This window comes from Stegodyphus dumicola, chromosome 5 (assembly GCF_044657685.1).
Source record: "Stegodyphus dumicola isolate Sdum_Otavi_A_Nest chromosome 5, ASM4465768v1".
NCBI lineage: Eukaryota > Metazoa > Arthropoda > Arachnida > Araneae > Eresidae > Stegodyphus > Stegodyphus dumicola.
In genome coordinates, this window is record NC_140772.1 from 204849626 (window position 1) to 204867060 (window position 17435).

At 32.3% G+C, this 17435-nt stretch overlaps 1 protein-coding gene across 3 annotated transcripts in view; it reads left to right on the top strand.

The window, feature by feature from the left end:
* Positions 1 to 17435, top strand: part of LOC118203405 (sodium/potassium-transporting ATPase subunit alpha-like) — a 186740-nt gene that overhangs the window by 145481 nt on the left and 23824 nt on the right. For 2 of the 3 annotated variants that reach the window (XR_015041392.1, XM_085817579.1), the window contains one exon: positions 12725 to 12899. Coding sequence is in view for 2 of the 3 variants with exons in the window: in XM_085817579.1 (XP_085673705.1) it covers positions 12725 to 12899 (175 nt within the window). In the remaining variant the exon portion in view is untranslated. Of the gene's footprint in view, positions 1 to 11982; positions 12078 to 12724; positions 12900 to 17435 lie in introns of all 3 variants that reach the window. The other variant, XM_085817578.1, reaches the window with a different exon arrangement.

Genomic DNA, 17435 nt, shown 5'->3' on the forward strand with positions numbered 1-17435 from the left:
TCCTATTCTACATCTTACATATTTTCGCCCATCACTACCGAATAACGATATCTTAGTTTCATCACTCCATATGACTTGTGACCACTGATCATCTGTCCAATTAATGTGTTCCTTTGCCCACTGTAGTCTTTTTTTTTTTTTTTTTCATTGCTGAAAATTAAGATAAGGCTTTTTTCGTGGAATTCTACCTCTCAGTCCAACATCTGTTAATCTTCTCCTGATTGTTCTTGAACTGACAGAAACACCAGCATCATTCAGATCACTTCTGATGGCCGCTGACGACATTTTTCTATCTTGGAGACATAGTCTTTTTACTCTTCTGCCATCAATAGATGTGGTGCACCTTTTCCAGCCTTTTCCTTCTTTGTTTTTTATTGAATTTGTCTCCTGATATCGTAAACAAAACTTTCGGCTCCAGATGTAGTCGCTGAACCACCCACCTGTCTTGCAATTTCAGCATAGGAAAGACTACTCTCTCATAACACAATAATATTACATCTCTTTCTAGGTGTCCAATCTACTCTTTTATTTGATGTCTTTGCTTCTGACTAAATATTAAAAATTTTTACAAAAATTCCTACTTGTAATTGCAATGTGTAAGAAACAGGTCCTCCTTCTACAGAACAAAGCAAAATAATGAATTGTTTCAAGTGTAAATATGATCTCAGCTTCTACTGGCAGTTACTAACATTTGATTGGTTCTCAGAACAAGAAGAGTGATTGGCCAGGAAAGCTAGACATTACAAACCACTTCATAACTGTGTTTTTTATTTATATTAAAGTACATATAACTTTATTTTGTATTGCAAATAATTGAATTTTGGGTTTTGTATTGAATTCAGTAATAAATTCTCTTTAAAATGATATATACAAGTTTGCATTTTGCGAAACGTAACAATTTCTATAAGCATAAAAACATAAATATTTCCAAAAGTGTCCACAATTTTGGCCACCACTGTGTATATATATATATATCAATTGAGTTTCATGTGGTAAGTAATCTGTTATACTTTACATCAGTTTTTGTTAAGCTATGTTTTGCATTGCATTCCTTAAGTAGTTGCTGTGTGCATTAAATTTTATGTGTGTTTTCTTACACCATTGTAAATCCTGGACATTATATATATTTATGTATGTGGTAGAAACCAAAATGCCTTTTCAAAATGAGCTTTCATGATTTGCATGCATATTATGTGCATTTATTAAGCATGTAAAGTTAGATAAATTCCTCTTTCTTCTGTGATCATGCTTTAACCCATATTTAACAACAAACGCAGCAGTGAAGATACGCTAGTTTTTCTTTATTTACTTTTTTGCTAGCAAATTACAATGCTTTCTGTTAAATGTGTGTTGTGTATTATAGTGCATAAACGTTGTACAAGTGGCATTTTTTAGATACATTATGAAGCAGATGTATTTCCTTGAATTCCTGTTTTTTAATTTTCTTTTAGAAATTGTGATTATTGCTACTTTTCTAATGTTTCCTAAAATTTAATTATTTAAGTTATAAAAAGCCATTTAAGCTTTTGTGCAGAGAGGTATACTAGAAAAGAAAATAAATAAATAAATAAATAAATAATATGTAACAACTAAAGTCCCAAATTGGCTATTTCTAGCATTATCCAGTTAATGTGGCCATAGTGTAAAATATGCAACAATTTACCATTTCTTTGGAGACTGGCTGGACAGTTTATGCATAGCTAAAGTTGGCAAATTTTCAAAAGTTGGAAATTAGTTTACTTTCAATAATTTTTCATGAAATTGTTGTTATTAGTGGATGGAAGGTATACATGCAGTTAAGGTACATTTGATCATTAATGCATATTGGGAATGAGGCCTTCCATGTGCTACAAAATAAATAAATAAAGCGTGAAGTTTCTCAAAGGTGTAGAAATCAGATTGAAACATATAAACAAATAATGATCTTAGTATCATTATCAGTTTTTTATTATTATTATTTATTTTTGTTTGTTATGAAGAAAGATAAGTAAATTATTTTATGATGCAACTGTTAAAAGGTACCTTTTATCATTAAAACCTTCATTTGTTAACACTGCTAGTTCAAAATTTCTATGAAAGTATCTGTATAAAGCACAAAAAATAAATAAAATGTAATTATAAAAATTTTCTCAAAGATATAAAAATCATGCAAAACAGGTAATCAGATGATAATCTTAAGATTAAAATCATTTTCCTTTGATTTGTTTGCACTTTTAAAAGTATAATGTTATGTATTTTGTGAAGTAGAATAATAATTAGCAAACACCTTAAATTTTTACACATTATTAAAGTAATGGTGACATGTATATTTCAGGCTTGGTCACATTAGCTGGTCAAAGCTAAAAGTGGCCTTCTTCGAGCTTTGGCCATAATATGTATATCTTATCTAATATATGTATTATTTAATTTCTGTGTAGCATTATAAAATTATTTAGAAATAAACATATAATTTTGCAATAATTAAGGTACTTTTTATATGCAATAAATAGCATGTTTGTATGAGATGCAAGCCAAAAGTTACAGGAATTTAGTTATTAAAATTTATACATTTGTATAAGTCTGTTGATTTAATCAGCCCCAAAATGTTCTTACTCAATTGATGCACCAGTTCCAGTATGATTTTAATGCTTGAAAGTGCCCACAGAACTCATCTCTGTCATTTCCTTCAATATATTCCATTGTTGTTGTTGTGACTTATCTCACTTGTATAACAGTCACATCAGAACAGGCCCGTGAAATTCATCGTGGCAAGGAGTGCAAGATTGCGCCTGTTTTTGGCTGAGCACCATGTAGACGACAGTGCAACATTGCTCAGTTGCACCGCCAATTTTGATGAAGAGTATACTGGGGTGACAGGTCCAATGGTCTCCCATCCCTCCTTCCCTAACATCAACCTCTCGAGAGGACTTTTCAGCTCGCCACCTATTTAGAATGCCCCCATGCTGCACAGACATTATACATTTACAAACATCCATGCCTTCTCTGGGATTTAACCCAGGCCCTTTCGGTATGGCTCTCAGTGTCACTAACCAGTATTCCAGTTGGGCGGCTTCAGCATATTCTGCATTAGTTTTTTTAAATACCGTCTTTTATCTCAAAACTTTTTCAATTTAAGCTGCATTTATAATTTCAGAAACAAAAAAAAAAAAAAAAATTTAATGGGCTAATTTGGATAAATAAGTGATTAGAAGTAGCATTATTGTTCAAATATATCAAGAAGTGATGTGCAAGGAGAGAAGAATGCGTTGGTAGTTTGCTTGCTGCAATATATATAAGGTTTTTTTTCACAGCTCAGCAATGTTTTTGTCAAATGTGTTTTTAAGAGCATCATCTCAAAATATTACAGGAAAGTAGCATGTTGACCATCTTCCCTTATACATATTGTATTCTTTGAACTTTTTTAGTCTTGGTGGATTTGGTGATTTTCACTGAGACAGTTGCTGTTTTGCTTCAGTGTCACAATCACATACCTATATTTTGCATCCAGTAAAGATCTAAGAAGTGAAGTTTTGATTATCTTCTCAGGTTTATTTGGGCTCTATGAACAGCTGAATCTCATGTGTCTTTTTTGTTCTTTCATCAGGAGAGGTGGTAAGGCATATAGGCATGAATTTTACCACAGTACAGTCCATTTCTGTGATTCCCCTGTTAAGATTCACAAGCAAGTCAACAGTGACAAGTCACTGGCATCACAGAGGTAGTTAGCTATAAAACGGCAAATTTCATGAACTTTTTGCTTCAGTGCTTAAATTTTTCACATATTTGTTTTTGTAATTTTAGTTTAAGAGCATCATTATCAGTGAACATTCTCCCATTTTTAAACTGCATGAATCACTTTTGGGTTTCATTGCCACACTTTTTTTTCATTGAGTCATAATGCTAATCATAAAAATAGCATGCGCTCAAATTCACTAAAGCAAGCAACATGAAAAAATATCTCTCTCTGGCAACTAATTTGTAGACTACTTCACAGTGATATTGGAGGTGACATTTAGTAGTATAGAAACCTACTATATTCTGTTGACATGGGAATATATCTTTGCAGAGATTTTCATTTCTTACATTATATATCAAAAGAGAACTTTACAGGTAAAGGGGGGAAAGGAATAGTTTTTAAGGATTTAGCTACATGAAAGATAACTGCACTTGGTTGTACTTACTCCTTACTGTCAAGTATGACATTTTGCAGGGCACTAGATATCAGTATTTTCTCTGAAATAGCACTTTAAATTTAACGTGGGCTTTTATACTATTTGTGACCTATTGAAGTAAAAGTAACTGTACATTGTGCCATCTTTAGCATAAAATGTTAAAACTCTTAAACATCTTACATTGGCATACATATACAGCACAAAGTCCGAAATCCGGTGTCCAGAATGATCAGCAACCCCCTTTTTTTTTTGGTAAGGCATATATTGCATGTGCATTTAATACTTTTCCATCATAAAACATGAATAGTCCAATTCTTAAATTCACTTTGGCACTAAATAAAATATCTCCATACTGAAGAACAAGCATTTATTTGCATAAATCTGTATGTTCAATAATTTGGCTCCATAAGCTAATTTTTTTGCTTGCATACATCTCAAACTGAAACATTCTATGCTGAAACATCATTGATATTATGCCTACTGAATAATTTATATCTTGGATGTAAAGCTGACAAACCATTATTATTATTTTGCTTTTGTCATCACATCCCTATCAACACACGGCAGCGTGAGAAATGATTTACACACAACCCTGGATTACAAAATCTAAATTGTCAGTATGCAACTAAGGATCCATGTTCCGATAAGGTCACTAAATCATCTTTTTGAAGTCCTTTTCATTCTTATGGGCTGCACTGCCATAAAGTTTGAATATCACTTGTTTAAACAGCTTTAGTAATTCAATGCCAAAGAGCATGGTAAACTTTTATGTTGTCATTATGCTTGTCAGTGACCACAGACTTCAGCTAACAGTGTTGACAAGGAGAAATTAGCAGAAATTTCTTTCCATGTGCAAAAAAGAAATCTTGTAAATGAGGCCAAAATATTACATTTAGTGCCGTTTGAATTAAGAATAAATTATTTCTTGTTCATATAAGCCTATAAGGTATTTCTCCTGCCTTCCTAGCATGCTTTTATGGTTCGGTTCTGCACACTGGGCCGGTATTCCAGAGGTCCGTGCTTCAATTCCCGGCAAAGGCGATTGCTCATTTTTCATCTCTGTGGCTTTTTCAATTAATCTAATGTCTCTACAAGCTTAAGACTAGCACCAGAGCTGGTGCAGCCATACTAAGCAGCTAAATTATAAGAATTGAGAGAAGCACTGAGTATCAAAATCTTTGGGGTGTAGGGAAAGCACTGGGATGAAAAATTTTTAGAATAATGAAGCAGTAGAATTTATCATATTCAGAAACTGCACTTGACTATGTAGTGCTGGCCCTGAATAAGCCTTAAGTATATATGGGAATTTATTTATTTAGAATTGTGCAATAGAAGCAAGACAAAATTAACAGAACAGCATGTCTTTAGTTGCCAGTCGTTTGGTACATTGTCAATAGTGTATAGTAGATCCTAGCTAAGCTTTTATGATGATAGCTGCAAATTTGAAAGTTTTCAGATATCTCAAACAAAAAGTGAAATTTCCCAGTCAGTGGGATTTGTGAAGAAATGTTGATAAGTAGTAATGAATGAAGATAATATAATAGTTTTTATTGCAATGACATTGCTGTAATCATCAGTCAACTAACAGGTGTTGAAATCTGTCATAGTTCTAAATCCTGAAAATATTGCTGCCTATAATGAAAAAAGTGACAGAAAGTTGTTGAAAATGGAAAATTTTTGATTGAGAATATGGTGAAATTCTCAACGCAGTTGTATTACTTAAAGAATGGAACTTTGTAACTGATCAAGAAGTTATGTCTGTTTATAGAATTACACTGGTTATCATAAATTAAGGAAAAATCACGATTACTGAAAAAATTACATGTAGAATTTTATGAAACTTGCCCACAATATACAACACATAGTAAGTTATCAAATAACATAAAAAGAAATTACCAGACAATTATGGTAGTATAGAAATTACCACATGTATAAAATGAACAAATCGAAGATGTCAGTTTGCTATAGTAAAAGTACCTTCAATATGGAATATAATCGCCTCTAGAAGCAATATAGCACATTCAGTGATGTGTGATGCTTTCAATTATGCAGTCTATGAGTTCCATAGGAAGCAAGAGCCATTGCTCTTGCAAAGCAGTTGCAAGTGCGGCAAGGGTCTAAGGGGGCGGATTGAGAGCTGCTAGACGTCTCCCTAAAGCATCCCAAACGTGCTCGATAGGGTTCAAGTCTGCGAATCGAGCTGGCCACTCCATGCGCATAATTGCTTCCTGTTGAAGATAATCATATACGATGCGAGCCCTGTGTGGTCTTGCATTGTCGTCCTGTAACAGGAAAGCATCACCTATTGCCCCGGCATATGGGTGCACATAAGCATCAAGGATGTCATCTCTATCAACATGAGCATTCACGGTTCCCCTTGGAAAAACATGTAGGTCTGTGCGTCCACCCAAACAGATGCCACCCCAAACACAGACACTGCCTCTTCCGTATGCATCTTTTTCATGGATGTTTGACGGATGATAACAGGTTCCAGGTTCTCTCCATATCAAAAAATGTCTACTATCGCATTCTATGGCATGACTTGAGCAGCACACAAATGGTTGTTCACCTCGCATACAGACCACCTTCGGGAAGCCTTTTACGCACAGTTGACGTTCACACCAACCTTCCAGTAGCTGCAGCAAGGGAGGATCTAAGAAGAGTCAGAGTAGTGGTTCTATTCCTGAGTGCAAATAATGTCAAATATCGGTCATCGGCGCTCGTCGTAGCGCCGTCCTTCACTGAATCTCCTAGGTGCCGAATCTGTGTTCTCCAGTCTATGAACCGCATTTCTTATGTATCTATCACAGTAAAATATGTGGGCTTGTTCTCAAACATGAACTTTTATCCTCCTTGCAGATGACGTATTCCGAGTGCAGCGCCACTAATTTGCATATTGGAGTTTTACTCGTCTACTCTTACTTGGCAACATATTCAGCTTTTACACGATTTAGCGTATTTTTGAGGGAGTTATCACTATTTTTGTGATTTTTCCTTAATTTATGATAACCAGTGTAAAAAGAAAATAGTAACATAAAACAAAAATCAGCTTAAACAACTTGTATCAAAAGAAATGTTTAATAAAGCAAACAAATAAATATTGGGCTTTTTTGGGGTAAATTTTGATTTCCTTGAGATCATAAATGTTTCCTTATTTCATAAACCTCTACTTCATATTTTAAATTTTATAAATATTACTAGATTTATATTGATGATTTGACATCTGAAAAAAATCCCAAATCCAGAATCGTTGAAGTTCCAATGAGTCCGTATCTCGGACTTTGTACTGTATAATCATTTTATGTGTGAAGAGTTGTTTAGAATTTCTGAATGTATTTGTTAAAGTTATGCATTAAAAATTTACACTATTCATTATTTTTTTATACCAAATGTATTAAAAGCAAAGGCATTTGAAATAAATATTCTATGACACACATAAATAAGATTTAAACATTTAAACAAAAGTGTAGAATAAAATTTTAATTTTCATGTCAGAGACTTTGTATAAATTGACAATGCTTAGTATAATTTTTAAAGTTGCCAGTGATGATGATGTCACAGTCTTGATTGACAGACTCTTTATGATAGGGAAAAGTGCCTTTCACAATGTTGTCTTTGTTTATTCTTGAACTTTTTTATGAGTTCTATTTCCGTTTTGTAAACCTCAATTTTTTTTAATTCATGCAGCATTAGAATAACTGAATTAAAATATTTGTAGCCTAAATTCGGGCCTGAAACCCTTAGCATGTGCTATCGAAAAGATTTTAACAAAACCGATCTAAAAAAAAAGTTATTTAGAACACCTAAAAATTATACTTCAGTATTATTTTCGATTTCAAATGAATTTTATCTAGCCATTGCGAAAATAACTGGTTGTAAATCCACTTTTCATTACAAGTGACGATCTGGTCTAGAATTTTGTCCTTGTGTTGATATTTGAGCAGATTAGTGTAAGCTCAAACACGTCTATCTTTATCTGAGCGAGTCAGCTTATGTGGTACCCAACGACTGAACTTGTACATCAAGTTTATGTGATGCATGACGTGATTTATGGACATGGCACTAATGTGTAACTCTTTAGGAAGCTCTTGAGTGTTGTATATTGATCTTTTCCACAAGTTCTCGCAGGCAGGCCTTATCAACATAAGTTGCCGGACAGAGCTCTCTGCTTCTTGAATAGACCTTGTTTTTGAACTTTTGGTACCAAACCTTCACAGTGTCATATGATACAACATTAGTAAAGCAGTACACATGAGCTGATGACATTCTGTAACTGACGTTTTCAACAGAACTGGAAGTAAATGATGGTGCTAATCTGGTAGCGCGATAGTTCCATTTCAGGCACCTTGCACTTAATGATATTTTTTTTTAAATTTCACAACACATTGTTCTCTTTCTTTCAAATGCCAAACAATCATTTGACAAAATATGATTAAACACAGCAGTGCAAACAATATTTGTGGTAGTAGAAAACTTTCGTTAAAACCTGATACCTTAGCCATTTCAGTATTAGATATTTAAATGATAAGAGAGACGGGAATACCATCTTACTATAAGAAGGAGAATCTTGAATAAGCATAATACATTGTATATAAAAAGACTCATAAAATATGTCAGAAATTCATTTGCAATTATGTTTGCAATAAAGCAATACAATCTTGTGATAAATTCATTTTCATTAACATTATTAGTGATTATTGCCTGTTAGTTGTTTCTTGATGTAGATTCACCTTGCTGTGGAATTATAGTTATTTTCTTTTGTATTGTTTGGATTTCAAGATAACCTCCTAAGTTTTCAGCAAGAGAGCTCTACAGTCATATGTTTGATCAAGCATGCCTACTTTTCCTGAGGCATTTGAACTTGCTTTGCAACACTGATGCAACTCTACTTTTTATGAGGGTTTCAATTTGCCAGTTAGTCACCACTTATGTATAGCAATCGGTAGTGGCTTAAAAAAAATCCCACAATTTTAAAGAACACTCAGACTGTGTACTCTATAAAATTCGGAGTATCACTTTTTGAACCAAACTCAAAATCACTTTATTGTTAAAAGTTTTTATGCTTATTTTTTCAGACTGCTAGTCCAAATAAAATGGTTAGGGTAACTGCTGTTGCAGGGTATTGCACCATGCTATATGATCATAATTTCAGTTATTTGTCTTAGTCTGAAACTTTAAGTTAACATTAAGGTTAAGTTTTACCCAAAAGGGCTTTAGTCTCAAAACATGATTTTGCATTCATTCACTTTAAATGTCAATTACTGTAAATGTGTTGTTTCATTTGAGTGTGTTGCCATTCGGTAAAATGTTAGACATTTATCTTTCAAATTTAATCAGTTATATTAAAAAACTTAAGCTATTTAAAAGCAACAGATACAGTTCATAAGAATATTATTTTTTTTTACATTCTAATCTGATTTATTTAAATAAAAATGCATTTAATTGATGGTTTCGCTGATTAAAAACATTAAATATTTTTATAGAATTAGTTATACATTTGTTTCACTTTTCAAATATTCAAGAGGTAAATAATATTCCCATTTTAGCTTAAATTTTATTCATCTGATGCCCTATAAAATGTTTTGATGTTCCATCTGGACCATCTGTAGGATCAGTATTTAAAGAAATAAAGCCATCTCTTAACTCACGAAACACTTTATTATGTACAAATATTTTAATCATATAGTTCAGGTTTGCAGGTAGGACAAGATAAGGATTAACCTTATTGGTATGAGAAAAGGAAGTACAGTATTATTACTGGGTTGCTGCTTGGATTCTGGTAGTTTCTTTATAATAATTATTAATTTATAATTCTGGTGATAGTAAATAAGGAACTGGAGAGTGATATTAGTGTTTTTTTTTTATTTTTTTTTATTTTAAAGTTATGAATTAAGAAATATATCATAAATGTATATCATTGTCATGTGTGATTTAAACTGTCTCCAACCTAAATAGCACCTTAAGCATAGCTGTGGTGGCACACTTTGATTGACTATATGGATTTTGCTTGATATTATTTAATTCATCTGCATCTTAGCTCTGAAGTTGCCACTAACATTTTTTGGTAGAAATGTCCAACTGACAGTAGCCCCCTGTACAATAATAAATCTTTCTCTCTTTTAATTTTTGATTTTATTTAGAAATTACATAATAATTAAAACTTGCGAAGTTTAATGCTGATAGTTAAGGTTTGAATGAAAATGAAAAAATAAAACGTGCTAGTACTGGTAATTCTTTCCCAAAGTGTTTCACATTTAAAAAAGGGAACATCACCACAACCACATTATTCCATGGTTGGTATTAAATGAGCATTATAGATTGTTATTATGTACTTAATGATAATTTAAAGATTTAAAGCATCATTGTGCAGATTATTCTGCTTGCAAATAGTGTAGACATGAGCAAGGAACTATTTATCTGATTGGATAGCATTTTTCAAACATTATTAATGTTTTTATAGTTTTTGAAGTTATAATCATTGTAACTAAAACTTTGTGACAGCTATCTGCAGGCTTCCAAAGTGCTGTGCTTCAAATATCTATGAAATAGAGTTGCCTTCTGTGTGCTTATTTAGAAATAGCCTTTTGTGTGCTTATTCAGAAATAGCCTTTTGTGGCAATGATTGTTTGATAGTACTTGTGTGTTATTGCAAAATAGTTTGTTACCGTAACAGCATATGTTTGTTATATATTGAATCTGTGTCTTAGCATACCATTTTTTAATATGGTTCAGGTGATGAATACAGCTTGATTATGGTGCATATTTCGCATACTAGTGCTTGAACGTTCATTACAAGAGTGAACTTCTATATGAAGATTCAGCTTGCTATGTCCTTGAGTGTTGTTAAATGTAATAAACAATCATTTTTTCATATCCATTAATATCTGCTGGGCAACCAGCTGAAGAAATAAAACACACATAGCATATAACAGTTTTATTTGAACCTAGCAAGCATTTTAATTAGCTAATTGTAGGATGGCATTAATGTTTTGTTATCTTCTATTGGTATTTTAATTATCACATATTATGGTCGTTTGTGGTTAATTTTCTGTCCAGTAGTATTGCAGAATAGATGCATAGAGAGATGAATATTTTGTAGGAAGATAATCTTATTTAACAAAAAGCAGTTGGTGAAACAAAACAACATATTCTATAAAAACTAATATTAGTGTAATTAGTAATATAGATTTGATACAATAGCCAATATTTTTTTTGCAATGCTCAGTTGTAGCAATTTAAATGTACTGTGTGGTAAGCTGCAATAAATAATTATTATATACTCTATTTTTGTATCAGTTTTCTTTGGAAATTAAATATTATACATTTTTTTTTCCTTTTTAATGAATTCTTTTATATAGTATATGGTTGTGGAACACTTAATTTCCAATGATGAGTATAATTTTCTTCCTTGGAAGCTCCCTGAAAACATTTTTTATGTAACTTGATGCTATTGTAGTATGAAATAATTTTCCTTAATATTTGTTGTCTTAGTTCTGGTATAGCCATTTCAATAAAAGTACCCATGTATATTTTTTCTTTGTGTTATTTTTTATTACAAAACACAAAAAAATAAATATTCATTATTTTTTCTAATTTTTACGGATGCTAAATTAAGCTATTCTCATCTGAAGAATATTCAGGTGTAACAAACAGATCATTGGAAAATTCTGCTTCATCTGTATTCATTCTCTACTTTCATAATATGAAAAATAAGCATTCCTTACAATGAGTTGGTGTTAAATACTGGGTTAAGCCATGTGTCCCAAACCATATGTAGATACTTGGTGTAGCTTAAGCACTTCAATAGCACATTGCTTCACCATTCCAACAGGTTCCTGCTATCTCACTCGCATATGAAACTGCTGAAAGTGACATCATGAAGCGCCAGCCAAGAGATCCGAAAAAGGACAAATTAGTAAATGAACGGTAAGTTCAATTCTGAAAATGTCCAAGAAGGATGTTCCTTAAACCAGTCTTTTCATTCTGGGCCTGATTATAATGGTTTCTTCTGGTGATAGTATTTTTCTTCTCTGTCTTTGGGGAGTTATTTCTTAGTGCATGAAACCTCACCTAGGTAAAAGATTAGGGAAGGGGGATTTATCTTGATTGCATGTATTAAACTAATATAGTTTAGGAAGGATTCATTCCACTTGCTGTATTTTGTATTACATTGTAATTAAATAAATTTGATTATGATTTCAATATTAGATTACTTTTAGCATTATGATAAATTATGTGTGAAGCCTATCTAAAATGTTATCTGTGTAGCAAGAGCTAAAAAAAACTAATTTATTTTTCCTGCCTAACATGGCATCTCATCTAAATGCATTCTTCAGGAAGACTATTGTGACTTTTTGGATTTTGCTGTAATTGTATAAAATCTGTTAAAATAAAATTAAAAAATTATGTAGAAGTACATAAAAAAATCTTCATCATTTGCTAAAAATGGTAACTTTATTTGCTACTTTATCGGAAGATAAAAAGTACTTTGTGTATTGTATGTTTAAAATGTCTTGAAAATTTTTATTTGTTCATTCTATATGTATGTCAATGAATTATTATTTTTTTTAAAGGTTGATATCGATGTCATATGGCCAGATAGGAATGATGCAAGCAGCAGCAGGCTTTTTTACTTATTTTGTGATTATGAGTGAAAATGGGTTTTGGCCTAGTCGTCTATTAGGTCTTCGCAGGGAATGGGACTCAGCAGCTATAAATGATTTAACAGATTCTTACAATCAGGAATGGGTAATTAATTTCATGTTCTAACTAATTTTAATGAAAATATAATCTTTCTTTTAGATCTAAGATAGCACCTACTAACCATTGATAAAATTCAGTCTGTTTCAGTTGAAATTTTATGTTATCATAAATGGTGCCAAAAAAAAAAAAAAAAAAAAAAAATTTTTTTTTAAGGAGAAGTGATATTATTTTCTATGTATATCATTATTAGAAATCTGTATACATGCATTCTTCCAACTGCTTTCAATAAGTAATGCGATGAATAATTTTCCAGAAAAGAAATGTGTGATATCTTTATTAATGAGAACTGGAATTGAAATGATTTCCCAGACAAGTTTTACATACCTTACTTCATATTAATTTAGAAGTCAAACAACAAAAATCAGCTTTATATTTTCGAAGGACTAGTTTCGATGGTTTCACCGAACCGTTCAGCTGAGGATTATGGTTTGGTAAAACCATCGAAACTAGTCCTTCGCAAATTTGAAAATATAAAGCTGATTTTGTTGTTTGACTTCTAAATTAATATTTGTTCGGTGTGTTATTGTATCTTAATTAATACCTTACTTGAATTTGTTTTTTCTTCCTTTCTTATTATTTTGGTCAGTATGAAGCTAAATGTCCATTGTCATATACATTTAAGGCAACTTGTGCATATGTGTAAAATAACTTGCTATTATATGTTTCTGATGTAATTTTTATTATATTTATCAAATTTTTATCAGTTTGGTTTTTTGTGTACAATAATCGAAATATTTGTAATCAAATCAAATTCTAGTAACTGTACGTTTGCATAAGTTACCTTGTAAGTGTTTAACAATGGAAATGTTTTTGTAAACTTTATTCCGTTTTCAAACTTATCATTGAGAAAAATTTAGAAAAGATAAAAGTCAAGGACATTCAAAAATAGTTCCTGAAAATTAAATTATAATGTTCGGCTTATCATGCAACCCAACTTTAACTTACTTAATTACCACTATTACAATCTATCTGATGTCTGTTTTGGAACTTCAAGTACCAGACATAAATAAAATTCAATAAAATGATCCTCTACTACTTGGTGGGTCAGAACCAAATCAAGATACAGCAGATTTCCAGAAATCCGCAAAGCTTGGGACCAGAGGTTGTGCGGATTTTAGGACACTAAAGATAAAGCATAATATTCGGACTAAAAGTGTAAAATAAGGCATATTAGATACATTTAATTAAATTATTATATACATTATTGCAATAATTTATTATATGCATTAAATTAGTACAGTCAAAAGTCGTTAATCCGGACTCGTTGGGACTTTGGCGTTTCCGGATTATCGATTTTTCCGGATCATAGATCATCAGTTTAAATCTGGTAAGATGGCATGCAGAAATTATAAAATTAAAAATATGAAACTGTAATTTATGAAATAAAGAACAATTATGATCTAAAGGGTATCAAAATTTACAAAAAAAAGACTTAATATTTATTTGTTTACTTTATTAAACATTTCTTTCAATGTAAGTTGTTTAAGTTGCTTCGTTTTTTATGTGATAATACATTCTCTTTAATTCTATAAACAGACATAATTTCTTGTTCAGTTACGAAGTTCCACTGTTCAAGTCCTATAATTGCTGTGTCTACCGACTAATTTGTCAATCGAAATTTTTTCGTTTTCAATAACCTCTGTTACTTTCTTCGCTATCGGAAGCGAATTATAATGACGAGGAATTTGATTTAAATCATATCAAAGACGGAGTACATTGAGATGAAATACTACATTTAGTAAGGAATTATAAGCCACATAAAATGAAAACATCTGCCCTGAAGATAAGGATAGGGCTGGGCTGACAGATCAACTTCCAATTCATTGCGCCCCGCAGCGTTAAAGATAAACAAAGTTTAGATAAACAAAGGATATGCCTTTATCCATTTTTTGCAGCAATTCCACTTTTTGTTTAATGAACTTCGAAATATACTTTCGCTTTGTAGATCCTTTACATATTAATAAATATATATCAGAAATTCTATTTGACATAATCGAAAGTTCAAGCTTACTTTTATAAAATTGCTCTAACAGTCTGCAAAAAAATAAGCCGGATCAATTCGAAGATTAAGGAACAACGCAATCTGCAACATTAACTGAAATAGATAATTTTAGCTTAGCTTATACCGTCCGTTATACATTAAACGCGCACTCGTAAACATATTTTGTGCACGCGCACAAGCATATTCGCAGCCGTAAAGGTCTTACGTGCATGCATCGCAGTTTGTAGCTTTGAGGTCCGGATTATAGATCATTCCGGATTATGGGTGTCTGAATTAACGACTTTTGACTGTATTACATATATAAATTGATTATATTATTCATTGTATTATATGTACACAGCATTAAGGTTTGCCGATTTTGGCTCATGCAAAGATTTCTGGTTTCGGATTCCGGTGTTAGAATCACTATTGCTGTAAAATTTCAACAGCTTTTCTTTATTTTTCCGTATATTATACACAATTGTGTCGCAATTCCATACCATTCTGTTATAAATCGAGGAGTAGCACCTGCTTGCATCTTTTGTAGATATTTGCACTTTTTGCGTTACCGTCAATGCAACATGTTTACGTTTTGCAATGTTATAAGCAGTAAAATCACGAGTGCGTTTTGTATCTGTCATTGTATTAAAAAGGGCTGATCCGGATAAAAAAGGCAGCACTAAGCGATCTCGTGAAATGAAATAATATGGAGATTTCCGGTTATGTTTTACCACCAATCCTCGAGTTCCAAACGTCTATGATACCAGCAAACAGAATAATCTCTCCTTTTGGAATTGCTTCTTTCCTTATTGCGATCTCCGCGATTTGGCGAGCGACCACGAGAAAGAGAAATGCGATCAATACGTTTGTTTAATTTTTCTATTTGTTTAAATAATTCATCCTCAAGAGACTGATCGACTGTGCGAGAAACGGCACAAGTCCCTGGGGTTGGATTTACTTCTAAAATTCTGTCGGCAATTTCTGCAGCTTTATCTACAGTTAAAGTGGACACCGCTGCCAAAATAGACTGAACAGTCGAAGGCAAACGTTGAAGGAATAATTCTAACATTAAGTTATCAGGAACATTTAAAGATTCTGCTCGATGTTTCATATTTCTAAGCAAATCGGAAGGTTTTCGAGAACCTAATTCTTCTCCAGATAATAATTGGTGAATTTCTTGCTGAGAAGATTCTCCTGAACGATTTATTAACTCAGTTTTAAGCTTTGCATATGGATCAATAGGGTCTGGTTTCATAAGTAAATCCCGTACTAGTGATGCGATATCTGGAGGAAGATGAGAAACTACATAATTATATTTAGTAATGGATTCTGTGATAGGTTTGGGGGTGGCAAGAGCAAAAGTACTTTCACACATAATAAACCATAAAGATGGGTCTGATCGGTTATAAACCGGAATTTGGACGGCATAAACATCAGACATTGTGCAAGGTTTTTAAGCCAAAATAAAAGCAAAAATTTAACTAAAGAAAATTAAATTAAATGATAAGTAGAAAACAGAATTATAAAATGATCTATAATTACTACTCATCTGTGATTCGGAGGATGAAAACCGATGTAATCCATTACTTCTGGTTTGGAGATCTTGAGTGATGGCTTGTAGTCAAAACCGAAAGTGCTTGAGAACTGTTCATACGATTTAACACAGTCCAGGTTACCATTATGATGTTTTCCTGTTATGTTTTACCACCAATCCTCGAGTTCCACATCACAGATTATGTTCTTACTGCATTAATATAAATATTAACGAGACATAGTGCACAATAAAAATTAAGCTTTATTTCGGAACTTCGCGCACACTCCCCGACAGCCTGCCTGTTTCGCTCTGCTCGCTACTCGTAAGAAATTTCTCCTCTAGGGTTGCCACACTTATCGGAGGGCGCAAGGCACGCTCCTTATCGCCATCACCACAATAACAAAGCTCAGAAAATACAACAACGTGAATCATGAACTTGAACAAAGAGTAGTGTGAATCATCTGCTTTTTTACCTCGATGGCAGATTAGAGGGAAAAAAAACTTATTTTTTTAACTTTTTTATATTAATAATTTGGCATTTTCGTTTTGACTGATTATTATTCGGTAAGTATTTTTTTCTTCGATATATCCAGGGTTCGTACGGTCCTTAAGAGTCCTTAAAAGTCCTTAAGATTTTCGAAATTGATTTTTGGTCCTTAAAAGTCCTTAATTTTGGCCAAAATTGACGGAAGGTCCTTAATTTTAATCATGTGAAATTTCTGTCTGTTTTTACGACTGCCATTTTGGGTGTGAATTAGCATTTTGCAGGAATATTTTTGGCCATTCACTGACAAATATGGCTAATTTTTGAATGGGTTCATGAGTTATAATTTGTTCCTATTTGTAATATAAACAATGGTGGGATACTCGAGTTTCTGAGCAAGAAGTGAAACATAAGCATTTCAAAATTATTTCATTTTTTGTAATGAAGAGCTCTCAAACAACTTGCCGCTTTTGGGGATGTGAATTATTTTATTAAACGGTTCTTAATTTTGCGTTTATCAAC